This window comes from Vidua macroura, chromosome 3, assembly GCF_024509145.1.
Source record: "Vidua macroura isolate BioBank_ID:100142 chromosome 3, ASM2450914v1, whole genome shotgun sequence".
Classification (NCBI taxonomy): Eukaryota; Metazoa; Chordata; class Aves; order Passeriformes; family Viduidae; genus Vidua; species Vidua macroura.
The window spans coordinates 16,788,877-16,814,625 of NC_071573.1; the positions used below are offsets into that span (position 1 = coordinate 16,788,877).

At 38.8% G+C, this 25,749-nt stretch overlaps 1 protein-coding gene across 3 annotated transcripts in view; it reads right to left on the reverse strand.

Moving 5' to 3' along the window:
• Nucleotides 1-25,749, reverse strand: part of SDCCAG8 (SHH signaling and ciliogenesis regulator SDCCAG8) — a 104,107-nt gene that overhangs the window by 2,560 nt on the left and 75,798 nt on the right. For all 3 annotated transcript variants that reach the window (XM_053972577.1, XM_053972576.1, XM_053972575.1), the window contains exons 17-18: nucleotides 3,829-3,955; nucleotides 1,705-1,787 (exon numbers count right to left, since the gene is read on the reverse strand). In XM_053972577.1, the coding sequence (XP_053828552.1) occupies nucleotides 1,737-1,787; nucleotides 3,829-3,955 (178 nt within the window). In that variant the 3' untranslated portion in view covers nucleotides 1,705-1,736. The remainder of the gene's footprint in view (nucleotides 1-1,704; nucleotides 1,788-3,828; nucleotides 3,956-25,749) is intronic.

A 25,749-nucleotide genomic window follows, 5' to 3' on the forward strand; every position in this document is an offset into this window, starting at 1 on the left:
TGCTCTAGAACAGCTAATTCTGACAGTGCCTCCCGCTGAGTGACTGGGGCGAGGATGGGAGCCAGGCACGGGTGAGTGTACTTTAACTTCCTTTTAGAAGAAGGGTGATCAGCTCACAGACACGCTCACTGTGACAGAGACATCTGTAAGGAGGGAGGAGAGAGCTTTAGCGGCTCAGCCATACGGAGAGCACAGGGAGAGTGTGGGTTCCTGGCCAGGGGGAGGCTGGCTTGCAGGAGGAGATCTTCATGGGGAAGTCAGAGCAGCAGCACAGGATGACAGCCCTCGCTGGAAGTAATCCTCAAGGTCCAAATCCTACCCGTCTGTGCTCTCACTGGCTCAGCTGGCCAGCAACCCCTTCTGGCAGCTGGGGTCTGTGAGGGGATTATCCACCAGGACAAATACTTATTTCTGTCAAACTGATGGACACCAAGGCAGATCCTGCAAGAGAGGCATCCCAGCTCTCACAAATACACTCATGCCTGATGGGGGGTGCTGAAGTTTCCAGCAATCTCTGTCTATATGTTTGTTTGCTTTCTGAGCACATTTATTTAGTATTCTGTATTTCATACCTATGTAGGAGGGCAATTAAATATCTCTTATCCTCCCTCCTGCCTTAGGGTGAGTTCAAATATACAAGAGACTTTCAAAGGTAAAAATTCCAAACCTGAGTGTTCCAAAAACTTTCAAATTGAGAGGTGTAAATCCCATAATTAAAATTTGATTACCTTTACCAGGTCCTGAATATGCTCATGTAGCCTGTAAAGGAATGCAGCATTCAGCAGGACCAGGTACTTCTTTTATGATTTCTTTTCCTTCACTTTAAAACCCTGAATTTTCCTTACAGTGTCAAATGAGTTTTCCAAGAAAAACAGGCTCTCAACACACCAGAATGTAGCTGAATTTAAAGACTTTTTTTTTTCTTTCTGTTTTTTTTTTTCCCCATACAACAAACATGTAACACTAGAAATAAAAACTACAGTGGAAGTAACATGACTTTTGAAAACAAATCTTATCAAGGCTTAGGGCTTGTTAGGGTTTGTTGGCTAGGTCAGCTAGATTCAAGTAAATGATGCAATTTTAAATTCTTTACAAGTTCAGTAACTAGTACAAGGCAGTAGGAACAGCTATAGCTATGCTGCACTACTGTAACTCAGACAGCACGCTCCCAATACAAATATCTACATAATATTTCTTTCAATGTGACACTAACTGTTATGATTTATTACAAAACCAATTGCAGCCTTTCTGAAGAGATAGGGATGATTCAAGCTTCCTCAGATAGGAAATACTGGACGCAACAAAACAAAGCATTCCAAATCAAAAGGCAAACACCTAGGGACTATCCAGACACAAAGCACCTGGGTTAAATCTGAGATCTTCCAGAAGTTCCCACCTAGCTAAGAGTTGTAAATCCCCCTTTCCCTTCAACTTACTTTTTTTTTTTTTTTTTTTAATTCTATTAGGTAAACTTCTCTTTACTACTGAGGGCTTATCCTTAAATTTTTAAGTGCTTAAAGGGAAAAAAATCAAAGCACAAAAAGGTTCAACAGTTTCAAACCCAAAAATGTTTCAAACACTTCCTTCTTCCTTTTGTCTTTAAGTGTTTGCCAGATTCAACTCACATCTGCAAATAGTTTTAGTTATGCTCTCCTTTCCTCTCCTCCTCACTCTATATATAGGATATAGAAAAAAAATACCTACTTCTGCTCATTTCTCTTTATCCATCCAGGTTTTTACTTCATTCCATCTGTGTCCTGTTTGAGATCTGCATCCCATTTTTTTCCCTGAAATATGCAACTGCAGTTACTAGAGGCTTATGTTCCAAGATACAATAGCACATTTAGGTTAGCGTATTTTACATCATCTTTAAAAGTTTAGGTAATGGTTGATTGCTTCCACCTCCCTGCCCTCCCTCCCAAAAGAGCCTCCATAAACTTGGTTAATTATAAAGGACAACTGCTGGACAATATAGTAAAATGTGGAATATGAGGTCACTTTAACCTTTGATCAACATTAACTATGCATTTGTTTGGTTTCAGTATTTCTATACTAACTACAGGCATCTTTCTGCAAAGAACTTCCATTTATGGTGAACTGTTCTTCAGTTTCCTTAAAACAATTGTCTGATATTCCAAGCAGCTCTCTGGAGCTGAAATCCAGTTCCCAGAGAACCACCATTGCTTTAAATATCTGCACATAGATTTTTAGGGCTCATTCTGTAATAATTTTTCTATCATTCTTCTTTTCTGAGTGCTCTCAACTTAAAAAGCATCCTCTGGAGCACAATTAACTTATAATGAACATAAGAAGGCAGCTTTTGCCAGTCAAGTCTTGATAGAAATGTAATATTTGATTTTTTTCCTCTTTTGTATGATTTTTGTACTTCTGCCCAACTCCATAAAAACACAATCACTTCCAGAAAAAACAGATTATCAATAACAAAATCCCTGTGGACCATGTAAAGGCTGTTCACATTACCAAGAGTGCTTTTCTTAAAGCAGAAATTTTAATTTATTTTGGGAACAACTACCTCCTTAACCTCTCTTATAGAGAGAACACTATGGTTGCCCTAAAATTTGCCAGTAGTTACTACATGCTGATAACGTTACACTGTCATAAGCCACCGAGTTTGTCTACTAGAACAGGAAGTCCTGTAAAACCGAACACATGGACATGATTAGGGGCTTAACAAAGTATGGATTTTATTCTCCTAAGTTAAACATTTACTGACTTCTACAGATAAAAAGCCTACAAAAATAGTATGATTTAAGTACTTTAAAGTTCTAAGCCAATTCATGTTCTGTTTACTGCTAGGTGTGCTACTAGACTAAATTTCCTATACTGAGTGTCCTTTGTTACCATGTTAAGCAAACTCCAGCTATCCTGGGCAAACTCATGAGTTTGAAACTGTTAGAAAGCATTGTAATTTGCTTTGTGACCGAGTAAATACACTAATTCAACACTGAGTTTGATTATCTGATCGTTTTACTTTAAACCTCATTCTGTGCTTGTTAGTTCTCTTCCTTTTTCTGAAAAAAAAGTGAAAGAAGGAAAAAGAAAAAAACCCAGCCCCGCAGTCTTCTCCCTTATTTCCAAAGCACTTACTGGCCAAAGAACAGTGGCCAAAACAAAAAAAGCCAGAACAGCCTATAAGAAGCCACAGTTTCCTAGGGACCCTTGGAAGCAACAATCAGAACTGCTGGAGAAGCAGTGCTGTGATTAGTGCCCAGGCAAGATTGATTGTACATTTACTATCTCACATTAGGTGCACAAATCACAGAATATCTTGTGTTGAGAGAGACCCACTGGGACCATCAAAACTCAACTAGTGTCTCTGCACAGGACAATCCCAAGAGTCTCATCATGAGTGGTCATTGAGCAACATAAAAAATAAGTAACTTTTAAAAATAAAGAGAAAAAAAATCATGAAGTGATAGAAGGACTTCAGTCTGACAAACGGCAGCAAAACCTCTAAGCAATTATCAATATCAAGTTACTGTTTAAACATTAATGATGTTAAAGAACAGATTTCCCTTTTCTCTGAAAAATCTTCAGAGAAGAAAGCTAGGAACTGTCACTGAGAATAACTTCTGCTTTTTTATTGTCACTTCAAAACACTTTTTTCATTTAGTTTATATTAAGTGAGAGTCAGGTTCAGCTACCTTTCCAACTGCGTGAATTTTTATTTTATTTTTTTATAAGGTAATGCTGTATTTAAAAGAATAACAGCAACAAAATCCAGCAGTTGAAATCAGACTGCTGGCAGATTTCTCTGCTAAAGCTGCAGAATATTCCCCTCAGCCTTTTTTTCTTTTGGCACAATACCTGTGTTCGCAGAAACTCCACCTCTTCTGTAAGCAGGTGCTTCTCTTTGAAGAGCTGATTCTGTTTGTTGAGCAACTCCACTAACTGCTGGGCAGTGACCTGGCAGTGCTTGTCAAGCTGCTGTAACCTGGAAAAGAAATAGATAAAAGGGTTGCAGAGCATCTGAAGTTGGAGTTCATGGAAGAGGCTTTGATGTTTGCACTGGTGGTGGCACCGCCCAGAGTTCAGGCTGGTGGTTGGGCTGAGACTAAAGTATTACTTCTAGGATGGGCATGCAAATTTCAAAAACATTGCTGGACACAAACCCTAATGTGCTCTCTTGTGAAGCTCTATGTCCTTTCAAATAAAGTGCTGTAAATGGAAAAGTCTTTAATTATGGAAATAATCAGTTACACTTTTCTGCTTGTAACTTCACCACCCAGTGTTACATTTAGACTGTCTCCTTAAGCAGAGGGATAAAGATGACACAGGCACTGAGCTGGGTTTGACTGGCAGGCCACAACTTTACCTTTACCATCTGTATCTCCAGTGCTTGATTACAGGTTTAATAACATTCTGATCTACAACTCTGGGCTACAATGAATGAAAAGGGTGCAGTTCTAGTCAGTGCAGATCTGGATCTATGATTTCCCAAATTCTGTCTGCCAGTCTGCTCTCCCAAAACTGCTGCCAAGCTGGCCCTTGGTTGACACACTGGGACTCCCAGCCTGCTCTGCTGCGTTTAGCTCCTGAGGACAGGCTCTGGGCCCTCTCACAGTATCTGCTATTACGTGTGACATGTGCAGCACAGCCACACATTCCCATATGCATTGTATCTGGCCTGCCTGCTGATCTCGTAAATGATTCAAGATGAGAAATGAACAGCTCCACCCACATTCACTGTACTTCCCATATGTTACAACTGCACATCGATGCCTGCCATCATTTTTACAACTGGGTGACAGAACCTTCTGCACACTTTGCTAATATGAGTGAGGGAGGTTGCACGGTCGCCACGTTCACTTTGGCAACACCACCTACCAGGCAAATGTACTGTGTCCTGAGCATCTGAGTGACCACTGTGTCCCTCCTGTCTAAATGAGATAATTTTTCCACCAAAGTGGTAAGATCTGTCCAGTTGGGATGGCATAGGGCTGCTTCCCCTTGGCCTGGCAGTGTTGGAGTACAGGGACTGACTCCATGCTCTGTCATGTTACTTCAAGGCACAAGGTGAAAACATAGCTCTTGAACCATGTTACCATGTTTGGACTACCCACAGGACAACCTGGCACTAAGGAGAAAGCTCCCAGTCAGTAGTAATAACAATACCCTTCAAATAATTTCCCATTAACCACTTCAAACCAAAATCCCTATTTCTATATGGAGGCAAGAAAGAGACAGTTCCATGAGATGAGTGGTTCCACAGAAAGAGAATACAACTGAGGCATCACAAGCTGCAGTGAAAGCTTCAAGGTAAACGTTTTGCTCTGATTCTCTGTACATGGAACTCATAGGCAGCTTCATGTTAGAATGGCTCCAACCTACCTTGCTTTTTTGTGCAATTACAACATGCAGAAGACCTCACACGGCAGTGAAATTTGGATCTGAGACTAGGCTATACCCCAGGCTGTCCAGAAATGAAGTGAAAAGTGATAGATAAGGTTTTGTTACATTTTGACAGCTATGGCTAGACAATCACTGCAAGACCCTGCAGAAATTAGGTGAAACATCAAACAAAAAGCACAGCTTTGGCACCAAGATGAATTCCACCTGCAGAATAAACTTCCATTGCATCCAACAACACAAGGCTATACCAGCACCCACCATGTTACACTTCCCCTTATGTGCGGCCTACAGATAAAAACAAAAGCTGCTTTCTTTTCTATAAGAGCACATAGCTAAAGCGAGGGCACCCACAGGATTCAGGCTGCAAGCTCCCTGCCCTGGAATACTCAGACCCATTAATCCACAGGCAATCCACAATGAAGGTAAAAGCTGACATAACCTGTCAGCCCTCTGGGTTTTAATGTTGATTTGAAGGAAATTAATATGCAAGGATCTGTGGGCAGTACCCATTCACCCCGCAGTGGGTATCAGTCAGTCCTTGACATAGTAGAGGCATTAAAAGGTTATTTACTCTTTCAGCATAGTCAGGTTACTGATGTAAAACGTTTTCACTTTACTCCACGGAGCTGGATTTGCTGAAATGGCGTGATTGGATTGCAGCAACCTGCAGCAGCTAAATCACCAAATCCAATAATCATGCTGCATTTACTGGCACACATCTTAATTAGGTTTTAATACAAGTAATCTGATAACTACTTCTGGCCAGCCAGAGCGGAGCTGTCAGTGCTGAAAGGGCTGTTGTTGAGCAGCTCGGCCAGCGCGCTGCCGCGGCTGCCTCCCTGCTGCCCCTGCTGAAGCCCCCCATCTGCCAGTTGCCATGGTAACACAGGCCAGCCCATCACCCCAGCAGTGGGTGCTGCAACCCTCAGGCACCCCATGGTGAGGGCTGGGGCATCAGCCACCCAGGGGGCCACCAGCCACACAGGGGGCCCACCAGCACCAGGGCCACATCTCTGTGGGTGAGGGAGTGCTGGGCCTGGCTCCTGCTGCCCCCCAAAGTGACTAAAACCCAGCACAACCAGCATATGTCACTGTGCAGCAAATCACCTTTAAAATGTATTTGTCCTGTCAGGGCAAGAGTGCCAAGCTATGAATTTCTAAGGTTGCTCCTGCATTGCTCATTTGCCTGATGATCAGGGGTGGTTCCTGGTTCTGAGTGGGAAACCAAAGGCCATGCTGGAGCCCTCTGCTCTGCTGCAGAGATGCAGCTGAAGGGTGATCACTATGGTGATCACAGTTCCTGTCACAGATAGATCAGGCACTGAGGTCATCTCCTGCTGAATGCAAGTCAGTGATCAAGCTTGCTTTGCCTATATGATGATCTTGGTGCCAGACTTGCTGCCATCAAAGAGTTAAGGCTGGTGCTCACAGTGAGCTTGTTTCTGTGGCCACAACTGGCCCAGCTGCTGTCACTCCCCACCCCTCTTGTGGGCATGGCAGGACAGGTCTCCTCTGCTTTCTTTTCACCTCAACTCTGCTACATTTCTGTCTTCCCTTTTCATAGCAGAAGTGATGTTATCATTAAGGTAGAAAAATTTATGTTCACTACTACTTTATATCTTGAATCAACTCTGTGAACAAGTAGGATGTTGAGACCAACAATAAAATTATTACTCACGTGAGAAAATTGCATCTTCACTGTGGTTTACAGCACTGATAAATTCACACAGTAAATTTTGAGGTAAAAAGAATTAGAGTCTATGAATTTAGAAAAGCAGACAAATAGTAAATTACACCCTGATGTTTCACTAGTGTCCTAAATTACTATTTAATTAAGATCTTGACCCACAGATCAGGGCCTTGAAACAACCTTAAGTGATGAGCATCTCAGAAGCCTCCACATGCTCCCAAAATTTAAACAGGAATATCCATACACACAACCTATCCTTTAACTGAACTGCATTCTCCCATCTGTCTTCAAAATCAAGACTATGATGCACCTTTTTCATGTTAATTAAAAAAAAAAAAAAAACAACATAAGAGGAAAAACACACAGACCAAAAAAATCATCCTGTAACAGTCAGTAGGAACTAAAGGTAGTGAATAAGCCTCCTCCTTTCTGTCACACTGGAAGACCTGACTTCTAACAGGACACAGGGAGACAGTTCAGGGCATATTAAAAAGTTTCCATGGAATTTCCCACCTTCTGGAACCTCTACCAGACTTCTGTTGCCATAAAAAGGACAAGACTCATTTGCTCAGGCAGAGCACCACTTCTAGCTTAGTAGGATAAGCACTTGCCCATGCTACAGGCAGAACAAACTCATCCAATTGATGTTAATAGATGGTAACTAGAAGTTAATATCCCTTGCACAGTTTGGAATTGGACACCTAAGAAGCAAATGTCCACATTTCACCATGAACCCCTTGACCAAGGTGGCTTTGTATCACTCAGTCTTCTTTTTTATTTTATTTTTTATATCTATTGGGTAACATTTAAATTCCCTTTTACTAAAGACACTCTCTATGTTTTAAAGTATCTAGAGTATATAATTTCTAATAAGATAACAATGTTTGCATGCCACAACACCACTTGCAAATAGGGTTTAATTAAAAGTTTACATAGGAGCTTCCCCTTTGTTTCAGATGTCACCACTGACTATTAGAATATGTCCTCACTTCCACAGCTGGCCCACCAGGTTAAACAAATAGATCATGTAGGAAACCTGAGCCTGGATCTATTCCTGGGCTTCTAATAGCTCATGTCTAAGATGCTGAAGAGAACATTATCAGCCTGTTCTTCAGTAGGGGGTGTAGCAGCTGGGCTTCGCGGCTGTGATGACCACTTTTGGCCCTACTGGGTTTTGACAGGAAGGAAGCAATGAAAGAGAGTGTACAGCAGGCTGGAAAAGATATGGGTGAAAGCTTCACTAATGTCTATTTGTGTCTGAATCCCCTGGCTGAAGATGAGGCTTTTCCTCCTTTAAAGGAATACAAAATAGTGAGCCCTTTGATAAGAATATGAAGTCTGGATCAGGTTTGCTCTAGGGAATAAATAGTTCTGGTTACTATTTCATGCTTTTAGTTGACAAGTATGAAGTAAAACAATTCTCTAGATCATCCAGGCTAGTAATTTAGAATGCTGTAAAATACTGTAGGGGAAGGAAAAAAAAAAGGGGCAGGGCTTGAAGCAGACAATATTACAGAAATATACTGAATTGTATAGTCAGACTCTACACTTTTTTGTTTTTTTTTAAAGATGTTCACCTCTCTGATTTTGTTACGTGCCAGACAGAACAGATTTTGCACAATTTCTCAGTCATAATGGTAGGAGACACATATCCCACTAAAGTTTCAAAAGTGGTCTCCTCATATTTATAAGCTGTGTATTTGTATTACTGAAATAATTTTCCTGTGCTTGTGTCACTAGTTACAACAATTTCTGTGGCTTTACTTTTTATAAACATGTGCTCAATTTCCCCTACTGCTTACTCCAATTCCTCTTATTTTGTTTATTACCAGACAAACCTGAACCTGTACAAACTGCTAGCTGGTGTCCACATAAAGCAACCACTGTATTCAAGCTGGAGACACTGAGAATTTTTAATGCCCAATCTGAACTCTTTCCTTCACAAATACTTTGCCTTTAAAAAGAAATTCCCAGCATGAACCTCATCAGAAGCGACATGTAACAGACAGTACATGTGGTGTCTGGGCAGGCAGCAGAGAATTGAAAAACAAGTCTTCACTTTTTCTATCCCATGGCATGTGCAGAATGTACATGTGGCCCAAGCTGACATCAGGCATTTGAAGCAAAAAAACCTGCTAAAAGCATCCGCTTCTGTTAATTCACTTTGTCAGATATTGTCTTAATTAAAAAAAAAAAACAAAAAACAAAAACCTACTGCTAGAAAGGGCAGTGCAGCTGAGCTACAACTGCTTCAGTTGTTCTGACAGTCGCAATTGCAGGCGAACAGAACAGCTTTGGGTTCGGCCTTGCTGTCCTCACCAAGCCCAGATCCCGGCTGCAGCCAGCAAGGGCTGTATATATACTTGTGTTTGAAAGGTATAATGTTTCTCACTAGTGACCTTGCAGATGAGAGGCCAATAGTGCTGGGTACAGTCCTTCTCATTAGGTTATCTGCAAGGGAGTATTTCCAAGTTTAAGGATTATATATCACAGTCCTTCAAAACTGTTCTGCAGCACAACCCCAAGACTGCTATAGTGCATAGTTTGACTACTATGTAAAGAAACTCTAAAAATATCAAAATGTTAAATATCTATGGAGGTGTCACTTGGTAGTTTTGTTGCTTAATCCCCATTACCCTTATTTTCCATTCTAGAGGTGCCCTTCCTTCCAGTTCATTTCAAACAAATGATTTTACCTTTAAGCTCTGGCAGGCAACACACATTTGCTTATTTTTCCAGGTTCACAGAGGGTTATTGTGGTTTGCATAAATCACAGTCAAACTAATGACAGTTGTAGGATTTGTACAGAGTTTACATTTATGCTTGTGACACAGAAAAGGAGAATACGACTTATATTGGTGACACACAATTTTTTCTATGCAGCACATTCAGATAGCCCTTATATACAAGGGCTCTTTGCTCTCCATCCACGCAGAGCAGATTGCTTCCATTTGAGAGCTTAGCCCAAGCTCGGCCCACTCCCCTTCTACTACAGCTCTAATTTCCCAATTTACTCTAGGAAACAAAAGGCACATACAGAGTAGGGATCTAAGCAATGGCTGGGAACGAGGTCAAGGTGGGCAGAGGAGCCTAGGATGTACGTGAGAGGTAAGAAAGATCTGTGCTCAAGATATGTGTGGATGCACTCAAGGGACCTGAGAAGGGTTCAGCCTCTGTTTGTGCTGGCTGGCAAGCACACGTGCTCCCACCTCACAGGGAGCTGCTGCTGGCATGTAACACAGTGCATCAGAGCAGGGCTGTATCACCTGGGGCCAGCATCAATCTCCCCACATTCCCCAGGACACCCATAAACCAGTTCTGCCGAGACTGAAGGGAGTCATAGCACCAAAGAAACACCATGGTGGGTGTAACATGGAAGACTAAAGATAGGGAAAATGGTAAGGTAATTTTGCATTGGAAAAGGCTGAGAGGAAAACACAAGATTTTTTTAGAAAAATGAGAAGAGATGGAGAATCTGAGCAGTATTGTCAGCCCACCTTCATGAAGCTCAGCTCTTATGAACAGAGAGTCCACTTGGTGTTTTGGTTTGGACTATATTTTAAAACTGCATGTGAAGTTAGTGAAACCTGCAATTGCTTAGCAACACTGAAGGGAAGCATTTCACAGAAAATACATCTTAAAAATGCATTAGTGCATTATAGACAGTATTACACTCTCTATAATAGAGTGGCTATTTTGTAATTTAGATGTGCATTAGTTCAACTGTGCTTTAATTTACTGCAAGGTGAACTTATTCATTGCTATGAAATAAGGGAATTTTATTGCTGCTTTAGAGTAAAATATCAGTACAGTTATCTTCAGGACAATCATTAACCCCTGCACAATAAAGAGCATGACTGCAACCAGGCAGTTTGGAGATGAGTATCAACACACCCAAATCACAGCCGGTGCAAAGGGTCAATTATGCCTTTCTGGTGAGAGCAGCTTAGCTTGTGGATGAGAATAACAGCTCTAGAGTCCCTGCAATAGCAGCACAGGGCTGTCAGCAATACCACACAAACGAGCACAAAGGTGGCTCCAGCCCGGCTCTCCCATGTCACAGTTCAGCACATCAGTCAGCGGTCACTGGATCCTGCACAGACATCCCAGCTTGGTAAGACCACCAGCACCTTCCAGCAGAAGGATTCCTCCTATCCACAACTGTGCATGTGCATGCAGACTCTTCTGTTGCCACCACATTTTAATTATAGTGAAAAATTCTAGCAAAACTATCAGCTTTTTCTTTTCTGCAAGTTGAAATAAATGTTAATAGCTTTCTTGACGTTCAATTAAACTATAATGTAACACGTTCAATGTAACTATACAAGAAGAATACTTTTCCCCTTAGATTACACCAAAAGGTCTTGTTAGTTTTGTTAGGTAAATTATGCTTTTCTCATACTACTTTCCCATGTTCTCATCTTTCAGTTGTAAACAGTGGTAACTTTTATGAAGCAAGCATTAAACAAGGAAGCTTAGAAGTCTTGATATGCTTTTGAAAACTGAACATTCTCACATAAATGAAAATTAACAGCCTTAAATCACTAGTAGTAAATTAAGAAAACAAAGCTGTGGCTCTTTATTCAAAAATAAACCATGGGGTTTGTTCTTTTAAGCAGGGATAGAGAAGACAAACACATGCAATTTGAGAACAAGAGATCCACCTGCTATCGGTCAATTACTGTCTCTGCAGACTTGGCAACATCCGATACTGTTGCTGAAGCACAAACACATCATTACTTAAAATTTCTTATATGGGAAGCCCAGAGAAAGCCCATTTCTCTGTTGGTGAACTCACACATGAACATGGGGCAGAAAGCAGTTGGGGTTTCTGAAAGGCAGCAAAAGCTCAGCAGGTGCCCCAAGAGAGCCCGAGGTCCCTGCTGGGACTCGCTGGTTGACTCTGCTCCTCAGCAGCCATCGCAAGAGCCTTCCAGGGAGATGCTGGTGGTCTTGGCACCACTCCTGGTGGACAACTGTCCACCTTACACCTGGCTCAGCCTTGGCTGAGGCGACGTAATGAACAGGCCGACAAAATGAACCCAAGCCTCCCTCCCGAGGGAGTCTACTTTTGATCAGTGTTGAGCAACATATGCAGGCTTGAGCAGGGGGGCATGCAGGCAGTTCAGGAAAAAGCATGTGCTGCTGTAACTAAACTGCAGATTAAGCTGAGTACTGCTGTTTCCTAAGCTCCAGATAAGGAGCCTTCTGGAGAGTATGAAAAAAATTAAAGCGAAAAAAGAACGGTAATTGTAATTTTACTTTTAAATTATTGTGAATTGAGGCTGCACTAGAGCAGCGTTTGTCCCAGTTTAAGACAGTGTATTTTTCAGCAAAGATTCTCATAGGGAAGATGCTTCTCTAGTTAATGGTTTGTTTCTAATGTCTCTGAAACCATAGCATTACCTGCTCAGCAAGTATTTAGCAACAAATGAATGTCTGGGTGTCCCTCATGTTATCTCTTTACATAAAAATCATGATATTGGGATTATAATGTACTTAAAATCTCTTCAAATAAAATAATTCTAATTATTGAACTTCTGTACTGCAGCATCAGGGTTTAATTTCCTTAGAAACAAATGTTATCAAGGAGAAAAAACTGCATTTACAGGTCTATTAAGAAGCCTGATTTCATTGAAACATACAGAGGAATTTAGAGTTCTAATCTGTGACAGTAGAGAAATGACTAAAATCTATTTCTGTTACAGATCTGGACACAGTAGCTTTCATCCTGATCCAGAGTAACTCCTATGAGCTCTAATGTGAACTACAGACTCCTGTAAAGCGCACAAAACCCCATGAAAATGCCCAATCCTGTGTTGCTAAAAACTAAAGGAGTTCTGCCTTTAATAGAAGCAGGCCCCTTGTTTGCATAAAGAGCACCTTGTCAAACAGAATACAAATGCCAAGCTGGTCCATTATAGCCACAAGCACAATAGCCCCACTCTTTTTAACTAAGCAAATCCTAGAGAGAGCAGTTTTCCCCCAAAATCTTGGCATCAGATACAAATTCAGTGAACTGATGTCTCAAAGTGCTCACGAAGGACGCAGGAAATTTGCAGAGGGGCACGAGCTTTTCATTTCAAAGAGAAGGGAACTGTATGTTTTCATTATGAAAAATGAGAGTGTGAAAAAATCCTAAGCACACAATAGCTCTCTTTCAAGTATAAAATTCAGAATTACATCTCCCAAGTTTCCTGTACACTAAAAGAACACATAATAATGATCTAAAAATCCTTCACAAAAAACCAACAAGCAAGGATGAAGCAGTACTCGCCTGGGGGCCAATTGCCTCTCCAGCAGCGGTAAGGCTGTTACTAGGCTTGCAGTACCATTTGTTCCATTACACAATCTCCTGAAGCCTTTTACAGAGAGCTAAAACAACTGCCTGTACCAACACGACACATGGCTTTCCATCCCGACTCTTTGCTAATCCAGACGCTCCAACCATCTTTCTTTAAGATGCCATATGGTTGGCAGAAGCCTGTAGATCTAGCAGCACATCTGCTTGTATGTTACTTCTCCCCTCCAACTCCCCCCTCCACACCACAAAAGAGAGCAAATAATTATTTTACATGTAACCAATTAAACTGCATTTAAAGAGGACAGGGATTATTTAGGTCTAGATATTTTAAAAATATAGATTGTTGCAGAAGATCATTTGTCTCTCAGTGATTTGGGAAATACAGTGAAACAAAACAAAGAAATGAAAGGCACATGGGCAAAATGATCCCTGCATTTGAATTATTTAAATGACTGCCATTCAGACCTTATGCCCGAAGATTTATTCCCCACATTAGTGTGCCACTGAAGAAGGGACTGAATTTGCTCTCTGCTTTTGTCAGAGGTGAATCCGACAAGCAGACTAGGAAACTATAATACACCAAACCATGCTTTGTTAAGCAAGCAGAGTGAGTCTGTATGCTAATGACTCTGCAGGAATACACTGACACACTGATTTTTTTGGTGTGATGAGCAAAGATTATTCACACCATAAAAATCCCGGTTGCACTGGCATGCAGGCATCCAGGTTATCTCTTTAGAATCCAGACGCCAAGGAAGACAGGCTGCAAAAATAATTTTGTTTGTGATGAGTTATCATTTGTTCATTTATGACATAATGGAGTATAACTGAAAAGAAAATATACTCTTTGGAGCCTGGAATTAAAAAAAAATAGAACCTAGAAATTATAAATAAATGTTCCTATAAGACTCCCACTGACCACTCTGTGATGAATAACCATCTTCGTTAACGAAAGGCAGGCAGAGACAGAAATATTTAAGGACAGACTGCACAATTTTGTGCAGTTCTGCTGACGATTTGCAGCACCTTTTGTTCAGAAACACTACTTACTCGAACTTTCCTGCATAACTGAAATAAGACATCAAAGAGATAAAAGATAACATTTCTACCTCAAATGCTGCTCACATGTATTGTTCATGCAGTTATCTGTGAACCACTGTGGAGCATAGGAACATGCAGCACATGTGTCTGTTCTAGCAAGAACATCTTTTCCAGAAGAACAGAAACTAAACATGTATTTGCTCCAAACAGTCTCCCCGCACCAAGTCTCCATTGCAATGTGCGGAGAACATTCCTTTGCCTTCATAAAAACAGTTTTCCTTACAATATGGGATTACTTGTGTTCAAGTACACAGTGAACAAATTGTTTTTCCCCTCAGCTATTTAGGAGTTAGAGTTCCTATACAAATGATGGCGTCCTATCCTCACAGAAAGAGTCAACCAATGTTGAAGATTTGGTTGAAACCAGCATTTTGAGGACAATACTAGGTTTCCAAGCTGTTTGTTTAAGGCTAGTGCTTTCCTTTCCCCTAGTACTCTCTGTCTCAAGACTATTTAAAATTTCATCAACATTGCTTTGAACAGTTTTATACAAAACCAAAATTAAAAAGACACTTTCTCCTCCAATAATTACATTTTTTCCCTCTTTTTCTTAAGAAAAAGATGACAGAAGTTCAAAACACAATCGTATTTTCAAAATTTTAAATGTGGCAATGTATTCAGTGACGTAGCAATTTAGCTCAGTTTCAATTTGGTAGGGTTTGATTTTCCAGTTATAATAAAGAACTATATAAAGGGCATTTACAGTAACAAGAAATATTTGTAACTACAAATTAGGATTTCAGTTAGTTCTGTGCACAATACTCAAAACTTACATACTATGAAATGATGCAAAAAAAAAAAAAAAATAAAATCAACAAAACCCCTTCCCAGCCTCTTGAGTTAATATCTTCAGACCTTCTATGTTTCACACATATTTTCTGATCATTAACCAATTTTCAATTCAGGTATTAATGCCCAGGCTTGGCCCACTTGCCCCAATCCTAGAGGACTGTGGGAGATGAGAGAGAAAATTATTTTCAATTATCTGATTTCACATATTTACTTCCTTTATTTTCCTAGATGAGGACTGTCTCTGAGTGTCTTCGCATTTTCGTGGAAGATTCTTAATAACTCAGTATCACTTAGGGTTGAAAAATGCCTATTTTATCCACAGTGTTGCTGTGGATAGCAAAGCAATAATCAACCCAGCAGGATGTCTCTTGAACATGTCACGTCAAAACCAATTGTCTGTGACCACATCTGGTATGTCTGTGCACATCAGCTGTGACTGAAGTTCCAGAGGAAGGTGTGCTTGGAGAGCTGTCTCACAGATTCCCTCTCCCCATCCCAATCCAGCAACACCCAGTGCTGCCCTCCTTTCAATAAGAGTCCGTACAAACATCAGAAACAGAATTTCAGAAATAGAAAGCATGGACAGCAGAAGTCCTTTGCACATGTGAAACATGTATTTGATTAGGCACTTCAGAATTGCAATTTACTTTTTAGGCAAAAAGTATGGTTTTAGATTTAGATATGAGAGAGAAATTTAACTTTGTATACATGCTATGACTTCTTGTCCAAGAACAGGTGAATAAAGGAACCGTGAACGAAATCTTCACCAAGACCTGCTACAAACTGACTGCTGTAGAAATAATGAAAATGCTGCACACGTTCTTATTGCTTGCACGCTAAGGAAAAAAAAAGAAATATATAGTTTATTCTCTTGACAAGCAAGGTAAAATTATGAAGGTGCAGCATATGTCAAAAGCTTCTCCCTTGACTGCAGAGTGTAACTGAACTGTTGCTTACCCATGGCCACCATTAATGATTTCCAGTAGAAAGTGCCAATAGGTTCACTGGATTGCAGTTTGGAATTCTTAAGAAACAGGCTGGGTTGATGAAGACTCTGCTACCATATCTTATCGTATCTTTTTGGGTTTGTTTGGGAAGGGCTTTTTGGAATGTAGAGCGTAGAGTGAGGTTTTTTAAAGTTGGTAAAGAAATGACAGTTCTTATTATATGGAATAATAATGATTATAAAAATAGGTTTAAAACTTCCTGTATTCATGTTCTAGGTATACCTGAAATGTTTGATTAATAATTGTAAATAATTCACCCACTTATTGGGCACTTCATTTTTAAGCTGTAGAAGCAACAGAATTTCCACACTGATTTGTAGAAATGACAGAACCCTTTTCCTCTTTTGAGACAAAGAAAAACAGGGAATTGAATGCAAAACCGCTTCAATTTGAAAAGGACTACATGGGGAAGTGAGGATATTAGCAAGTGAATTGATTTCTTCATGAAATAACCACATGAACACCCTTAGACATCCATTATCAAAACAGAAAACATAGAATCACTACACTGATTACATTACTTCATACTGGCATTTTTAATTTTGTGGCTCCTGTTTTAGTATCATTTCTACTTCTTGATGGTGACTTAATGCACTTAATTTTAAGAATAAAATAAGAAAATATACCTTAAAGGGAAAATAAGTAATCAACCAGGTGTCTGAAAGACTTCAATTAACATTTTGACAAGTTTCATGGTATGCAAACTACTCTAATGTAATCAGTTTTTATTAATTTAACTCCTTGAATACAAGAAAGCAAATAAATTCCAAAAAATGTCCAAGATGCTCTGCAGTACTTAAGTTCCAAATTTCTACAAGTGTCAGCTCTGGAACCATTTTTTTGGCTCTTAAACTTTGCCTTCCTTATCTGAGACACACAGATCCTGGAAGTATTTAGCCTCCACACTGCAGTTTGTAACACACCAAGTGCACATGAACAATACATGCCCTGATGAATTATTTCTTATTCAATAATGACATGTATTTTACCATATACAACTATTGTTACCTATTAGTGCAAGTTGCGCTTGCATTTATTTCTAGAGCTTTGTAGCATTTTGATTCTGAAATTTTACTTGCAATCTGATGTCTCTGCCACCACAGCATTGTTATAATCAAAATTAATAGGCCAAAACAGTCTTCTAAAATTAAATTCTAGTCTGAAAGGTACATTTGATCATTTGGGGATCTCTCTTCAAATGCTGACAGGGAGACAAGTGAGCGGATGTAGAGAGAATCTGGATATATGGTTCACATATGGGCCTAACAAGAGCAATCTCTTCATATAAAGACACTATTTCTCATGCTAAGTCTACCTTGTTTTCTAATCTCAGCTGAAAGGAATGTTGGAATCTGGGGCAGTTTTCCGCATCAGAATCTGTTATTTAACTGTCTGATGTCAGAATTATTGTGTTTTCACAGAACCTCTGTAGTTTGAGGTTGTTGTTTTGCTGTATTTTGGGGGGTGGGTTGTTTAAGACTACCAATGCTACATCCTCTTAGAAAATCTTATTCTTCTTGGTTATTTTTCCACCTAAAGCACCCTAAAATTCAGGTACCCCTACTGATACAGGATTTTTAATTTTTGGGGTTTTTCAGTGTTATATTAGAACTATGAGAATACCCCTGATTCAGGAAATCTGGTATTTGGTATTGCCAAGTACAGGATGTTTTTAAGCACAAGTCCTTCATCTGAGTCTAGATCCAAAAATACAAGTCCCAAGCACAGTGCTACACTTGTTGTCATTTAGGGCTTCCTTTTGTACAGCACAGAATCCAGTATGTCAGCACAAGACAAAAGCACTGAGGAAGAAGAAGAAAACAAATCTTGGTTGCTAAGCTAGCCTGTCATGTAGTAAACATTTGTGTGAAGCCACACACCAAAGGCTCAGAAAGCTACAGCTAGGTTAAAAAAAAAGAGAACAGTACAAAGGAAATCCAGTTGCAAATATGCAGAAGGTAGGACATGGACCATCGCTCATTGTGGGGAAATCTTTTACTTTGATCAACATACAGCTGTACCTGATGTACCTGAGGTACAAAACTTTGCTCAAACAGGTTTGGAAGAAAATTGCCAGCATTCATTGATGCCTATAACTCATAACAAACAATCATTTCACAGCTCTATCTTAGAAGATGCTAGACCAGATTAGTACAGTACTAAATCCACACAGCACACAGATGTCCCGAATCCAGCAATGTCAGGATCTGTAGCACAGCATGGGTAAAATTGAAACACAACGCTTGGAGGAAAACAGCCATAGTTCCCAACAAAGTGCTGAGAAGTCTCTGTTAGCTGCCACAGCTCAAAGCATTCATAGGATCAGGAAATGACCAGAACTCATGTTTAATGGATTTAAATAACTGAGTAAAACCAAACACAGCAGCACCTCCAAGCTGTGCAATCCCAAGCAACAACTTCGAGAAAAAAAGCACTGGAACACAGAATAGAACACGTGAATCTGTGAGGGACTGTCTAAGCTTACCTCAATTTAAGGAAAGTCCTCAGACAAGGAGGTTAAAGGCGGAAATTGCCTCTTAAGGCTGTGAAATAATTTTGCAGTTAAGTCATTACAGCAACAAAGGGGCTTGAAGGATTGCAGGTACCTGAAAATCACATGGTTCACAGACCATTCTTTATTTAGTTCCCCATGACCAAAAGAAATGAAAAATTCTTTTTAACTCAGGGTCCTAATTAGGATGATAATTGGAAAAAATCCCAAACCATCACACTTGACAATAAGAACCTATGTGTTTACACCCAGACTCTTTTGTAGCATATTGTCAGGAGAAAACTAAGTAAAGTCAACAAAGTACTCTACCTCACCTAGCTGGGGTCTGAACTTGATTCCAAGTTTTGAAGGAGTCCAAGCCTTTTGAGGGAACTCGGCCAGCAATTTAGGCAAAGATTTCTTCAAAGGAAAAAGGCTTGATTTTTTCCCCCTTTTTCTTTGTCCTCCTCTTTTCTTTTTAAATAAAAGAAACAGCTCCAATTTGTGAGCAGTTTTGAAAGGAAGGGAGAAAACACCATTACAAATAGCAAGCAAAGCTTTCAGTTTATGAATCTACTAATTCATCCATGAAATATCCAGGTTGCCTTCATCATCATTTCCAAAACACCATATTATATAAGGTAACAATGGAATACTAGGCTGGTCTGTTTCCCATATTTTTAGTTGGCTCAGCTGGAAAGTGAATACAGGCTATTGCCCCAGGATGAGTGAATAATTTAACTCAAATGCAATTTTGCACAAAATTACTTTCACAACTGGAAAAAAAAAGCCAAAAAAAAAAAAAGCCAAAAAAACCCCAAAAACACCCCCAAAAAAAAAAAAAAAAAACAAACCCCATGGCTAGTCAGACTCGTTGTTAAACATAAGAAACTGAGTTTCCCCTTCCCCTGCCTCCACAGCTAAACTGGTATAATTCACAAAGTTTAGTTCACAGTGTTGCTGTTAAATCAGGGAGGTATAAATCTTGACATCAAAACACCAAGCTTTTCTGCGCTAGAGAGGAAATTGCCCCTACACAAAGTGTCAAGTACAAAACTTAGGCATTGTATCTCAGCCAGTTCTGCACTGGCCTGGTTGAAATCTCTGCTCAGGAGTAAAATTTATGCAGAAATAGATGCAAGAAAAAATCCCCAAATTGTAGACCAATAATTTAGAAGAGGTCTGTTGCTTGTGGAAATGGTTTTGATCTTCAGATCATAAACTCCTGGAGGCACAGATCTTCTTTAATTACATGACTACAAAGCACCATGTGTTTCCATTATGCTATTTAAATAATAGATTTAATTTGAATTTACATTTGTTGATGTAAACATTACTGACTGTAACATTACCCTGCAATCTGATGCAGAAAGTCACTGAAGTATTAGAAAAAAATTCCTTCCCAAAAAGATTACAAAGGAAAGAATCCCCAACTGTGCTATTTAAAAATATGAATAGAAATTAGCTAAATGGAACAGAATAAATTTTAGTGGAACAGAAATTTTAGGATGATAACACAAACAGCACTAACATCTCAAGTAATTCTAATTTTTAATTCTGCTCCACAGTTACCTATTGTGTTTATGGGACCAAATGAATTCAGATGTTTTCAGCAACCAAAGTTCCACTGATTATTAAAAGGAAAGAAAGTAGCATGGGAAGGATCACTCATTTATCTTGCAACACTGCTTTAACCAAAGTGCAACTGGGGCACTCTGCTAATGAATTTAACTATCAGGATGCTAATCAGTTCTGGTTTTTACCAAAATTAATTTAACTTCTGTTTTTCCATAAATAGTCCCTGTTGTTTAAAACTTTGGGGCTGCTTCTGTACATCAAGGGGGGCTCAAATGGAACAGGATGTGCTGGGTCCAGAGACAATTCAGTGAAGAACAGCTCAGAGGGAAGCATTTGAACACAGTAATATAGGGTAAGCTTTTCCCTTGCACTATTAATAGAAAAAAACCCAAAACAAAAACACCCGACCCAAAAAACCGGAGATCACTATTGCTGTATAAAAAGGATTTTAGTTTTGTATAAATGACCTGCAAGCACTTCTAAGAGATGTTACAATTGTCTGTTTGAGAGAACCTAGGCCAAAAAATGAAAAACATTTACGTACCATAAAGGTGGTACTGGTCAGTTTATGCCATTATGCTATAAAAAAATTACTTATGAATTGTTGAACTTGCAGATTATATCTGATCATAATATTAACATTAATTATACCAACAACTAAGTCTAAAATTTGCCAAAACAGAGGCAGTTGAAAGTGGGAGCAGACAGTAAGATGGAGAAAAAGTAATAATATTCTGTAAAGATTGTACTGGCTTTCAGTTCTGAACACATAACTCACAAGATAACTGAGCAAACAAGAAAATTGCGTGAAAAGTTTTGAACAAGCAAAGGTTTTTGTTCACTGTGTGCATCCACAATATATATTTTTCAGAAGATCCAGAAATCTTCATAACTTTTCCAGAAAATATTCCCTCCACATGTACTGTTGGAATACCTAAAATTACATTAAACATAAGAAAAGCATAAAATGGTAAAGGGAAAAGAATACAAAACAGCACTTTAAGAATATTTTTCATATTTTGTCTTTGAAGTTTTTATCTTTTTCTATGTTACTTGATTTTTTTTTTTTTTTTTTGGACTGGTAGTATGTGAGCCCTCTAACCCATTCTTTCTTTTCCTTTTGTCCTTACACTAACCTGCAGAAGGAATGAGTGGAAATATAAGGCCTTCTGTCTGATCTAAAAACTCAAACAGAAAAAAAAAATCTTGACTGTAAGTAAAAAGACGATGGGCAGACAAAAACCAAATAAGTATTTAAGTGCTACATTTGAAAAAAGACCCCTTATTAGATCCAGATCACCATAAACAGTCCCAGCAGTGGGGGAACACTCAACACTGCAGATGAAGGATGAACAGGAATTCACATAATCTTGGGGTTTTGATCACATCTTTAACAAATGCATGTACTTATGGCAAGGTACTCTGGAATGCAAAAAATTAATTTAACAAATATGAGCAAAGCATAATATTGACAACTTTCTTAATACTTTGCACATTACAAAGACAGTCACTATAACTTGTTTTGCTCTTCATGTTGCTCACTTCTCCATCCTCAAATCTCAACTGTGCAACAAGAGGGTAAAACTCTTCATAACAACCTGATTTTCTTCACCCACTTGCAGTTTTGAAATCATGTTTGGGAAAAATGCAGTGGATCTGTCAAAAATTCATGACGGTACAGGCCTCCCACTTCAACTTACAGTAGCTACCTAAATGATTTTAACAGGAACTGACCATTTCCAATATGTAACAGGTAAATCTCTCCTTCTGGAGAGTGGGGGAAAAAATAGCTAAAGTTTCTAGAAAAACTACTTTTGTAAACATACATGTTCCATTAGATGTATGTTTAAAAATTGGATGACCAAGCCATAGACACTATTTTTAAAATATCAGGTCAGACATTAAGAGGACTTTAAGGAATTACCACAATATATTTACTATAAAATCAATTGTTCTAAGACCTAGTAGCTGTATGTTTACTGCAATACTTAGGTGACCTCAGAGGAGTCAATACAACTACTTTTTCAGTCAGAGGGTGAGGGCCCTTTACTTTTGATGGAGTCCTTGAAGAACTGGGCTTCCATTAAAAAATAATGGAGCCCTTCTTCATTTAAACTGATACATGAAGGTACTGGTTCTGGTGCAGTAGGTGTGTTATCAGCTCCTGGATCAGTTACAGGAGTAACTATCAACATTCAGTCTCGTAGATTATAACATCATTATTTATGTTCATATTATAGAACAAAACAAAAAACAGTATTTTGAAATCTTTGAATATTTCAATTTAGTGTGTGTAGTGAAATTTTTACATTTCTGTTAATATGGAGGAGTAATGCTGTTTTGATCCTTGCCACAGACTATTGATTTTACACATATTTACATGAAAACTACTGTGTGAGCTTTTCATGTTGCAGTACTTTTCTTAGTAAGAATAAAAACCACTTTGTTTCTTTTGATACAGTTTAAAAACAGTTCTGTAAATACAGAAGCAGCTAGTGACTTAACATCCTTTTTTCCCCTTTCTCTGCCTTGGTATGGAACACAGTATTTCAGTAGCAGTGAATTCCAAAAAGCACTTTTCCTCAAAGGAACTTTATGTCATAACATTTAGATCAATATTGAGATAATATTTAGATAATTTCATTGTCCATTACCATTAAGTTCATCATCATCTGCTTCTTTCTTTGTCAACAAGAGCATCTTTTAGGTTAGGACAAACATGGCTTTGTTCACCTTTGCCTAAGGCAATACAGATTTGGAAGCACAAGCCTTCAAGAACTAACTTCCACAGAACATGTAACTATCCCAAATACACATCAGGGCTAACCTAGTAATTGCTTCTAAGATTCTCCTACAACAGACAAGCATTTACCAGTCATAATCTTTCTCTGAGATTGACCACATAGAACACACTAACACAGAGAAAGGAAAATATGTCCAAGAAGTAGTAGTCAAAGCCCTTCTCCTTACTAGATGTGCCATAGGACTTCTAACACTTCAGTAGAATACAGGAATTTTTTCAAAAGGGTTTTGCCTGAAAGAATCTCAAATATTGTCGGTTGCACTGTACTCATTTTATCTGAGTCAAGCTGACCTTACTGTCACTTGGATCTTCTCTTCTAGGAAACCTGGAATTTCAAACACAGTTGTTGGATAACTGACCATCAATCCATTTTAGAACAACAAACTCAATGAAGTACTCAGCTTTAATATATTTTTCCATGTCAATCACAACTGCAAAGAGGTGTAATGACTCTTGCCTCATTGTGATTGTTGTGGTGTCCTTTTATGTTCAGAGACAGTGCCACATATAGAAATGATGGATTTAATTTCCAAGTTGTATTATAATTATCTACTCCTTACAAAATGAGCAAAGAACTATGCCTTGGTCAGAGAGTTCAACAAGGTGCTATCACAAATAATTAATTGCCTGCTATGATTACCCTTTCTGACATGAAGCTTGGACCTTAAGTCCTATTCTAATTCAGTGGCTTCTACTTTTGTTATTCATTACCAATTCCTCTGCACCCAGCAATGTCAAGAGGTCAACAATTAAATTAATTCAGAATAGACCATGAATGTAAGAGTGACCCTATATTATATCTTCATTTTTTCCCTTTGATCATCCCTTTATTTGACTGCATTTCAGTAAATTATCCATGTAGTTTTTATTTTGACAGCTCTCTTTACAGCAGTAAAACAAAATGTGTGCATTGCAAATGGCAAAGATTCAAATTTCAGCTATGTTTATCCAAAATAGCACTGAACTGCTTCTGTACTTATGCTATACTGCCTACAGCCTTACGGAAGGGGAGACAGATGGGATGAATTTAGCAGGGAAACAGCTGTGGCTTGAAGAAGAGACAAGCAAAAGTTTTGCTATCAGGCTTCATTATATATCAAGGTACCAGTAAAATGTGTATCCGTAAGGCAGCCAAAAAAGTGTTTTTCATTTGACTAGTGATAATTACCTTTTCTCAACAGCTGACAATGTTCTAAGCACCATTAAATAGGTGTAATAATTAAGCAATAAGATAAGACAAGCAGTGCCTTGCTGGGGATTATTGCTCGCCTCGGGTGTGTTGCGAGGCACAAGGCTGAAGGGTGAGTGACTTCAGCCACCCAAGAAATGTAATAATCCCTCAGAAATGCACTGCCTGGAGTGTCTTCTTGCTATTAAAAATGGAAATTTAAAAAGGACAAAATGCTAGACACATTTCCTGTGGATTTCATTGACATGGGTTAACATTACAGGAAGTCGATGCAGAAACTCCATTTCTGCCCAGCCTATGAAAGTCCTTTACCAAGGACACATATGTCTCTGCTCAGCTTGTTTGTGCATTTTATTCATAAAACTTATTTGAGAAGCACAAGTATTTGCATCATCTAACACATGCGTGACAAGGCACAAAAGATTGTAACAGCCTTCACAATGGTAAAAGTTAAAGTGTTCTTAAGTCATGCATTCCCAAACATTTATTCTGTGCACTTGTCTATGTTTGGTATCAATTTACAGACAATTTTTTTTTAGTTCTGAAATTGTATGTATCTATATATATGCATATGTATATATATATATATATATATATATATATATATATATATATATATATATAAAAGGTCAGCCACTCAAATGATCAAAGCATTAGGGAAAAAAGCCAAACAAAACAACCCAAAAGCCCCCAAACGCCTTTCTTGACTACATGCAAGTCACATAGCTAAAACTAAGGCTATATCTCTGGTAGTGTAGGAAGTGCTAGTGCAGCACTCAAAGAAATTACACCTCTTTACATAACCTGAGAAAGTTTACTGTCATTTCAGCCATGCCACTGAGACAAGATTTTGAAACTGGAGACCTGAAACTATTTAGCAACGTTGACTCAAATCAAATCAGAATTCTAAAGACCATTCAGGATCAGGTCCCAAGTAATGAGATATGTTTGGGACAAGGATACACTTCCATTTGTATAACTGAAGGCAGAATCTGGGTCTCTGAGGTTAAAAAGAACATAAAAAATGTTAAAAATGTCATTTCCCCTTTCTTCCCCTCCATATATGACTTTAGAGTTGACAAAAAACAAGTTAAACAAATACAGAATAATCTTATTATCATTTTCCACTTCTTTCATATTTTCCATCATCACTACTTTATTCCAGAACCAACTTGAGAGCCCTGCTGAGAAGCACACACAACGCCGTCTGGAGTACCCTAGAAATACAGATGCTAAGTAGGTCATATCATACTGTCCTTCCTTTTAGACACTTCCATAATCTCTATTTCACTAAAACTTTTTCTATTAGCAGTTGAGGGATAACACATTTGAGACCACATTTCTAGAAACTAGTCCCATGGCTGTTACTATTTGATTACTACCAATTAGCATTATCACAAGGCTTAATAAACACAGTTATT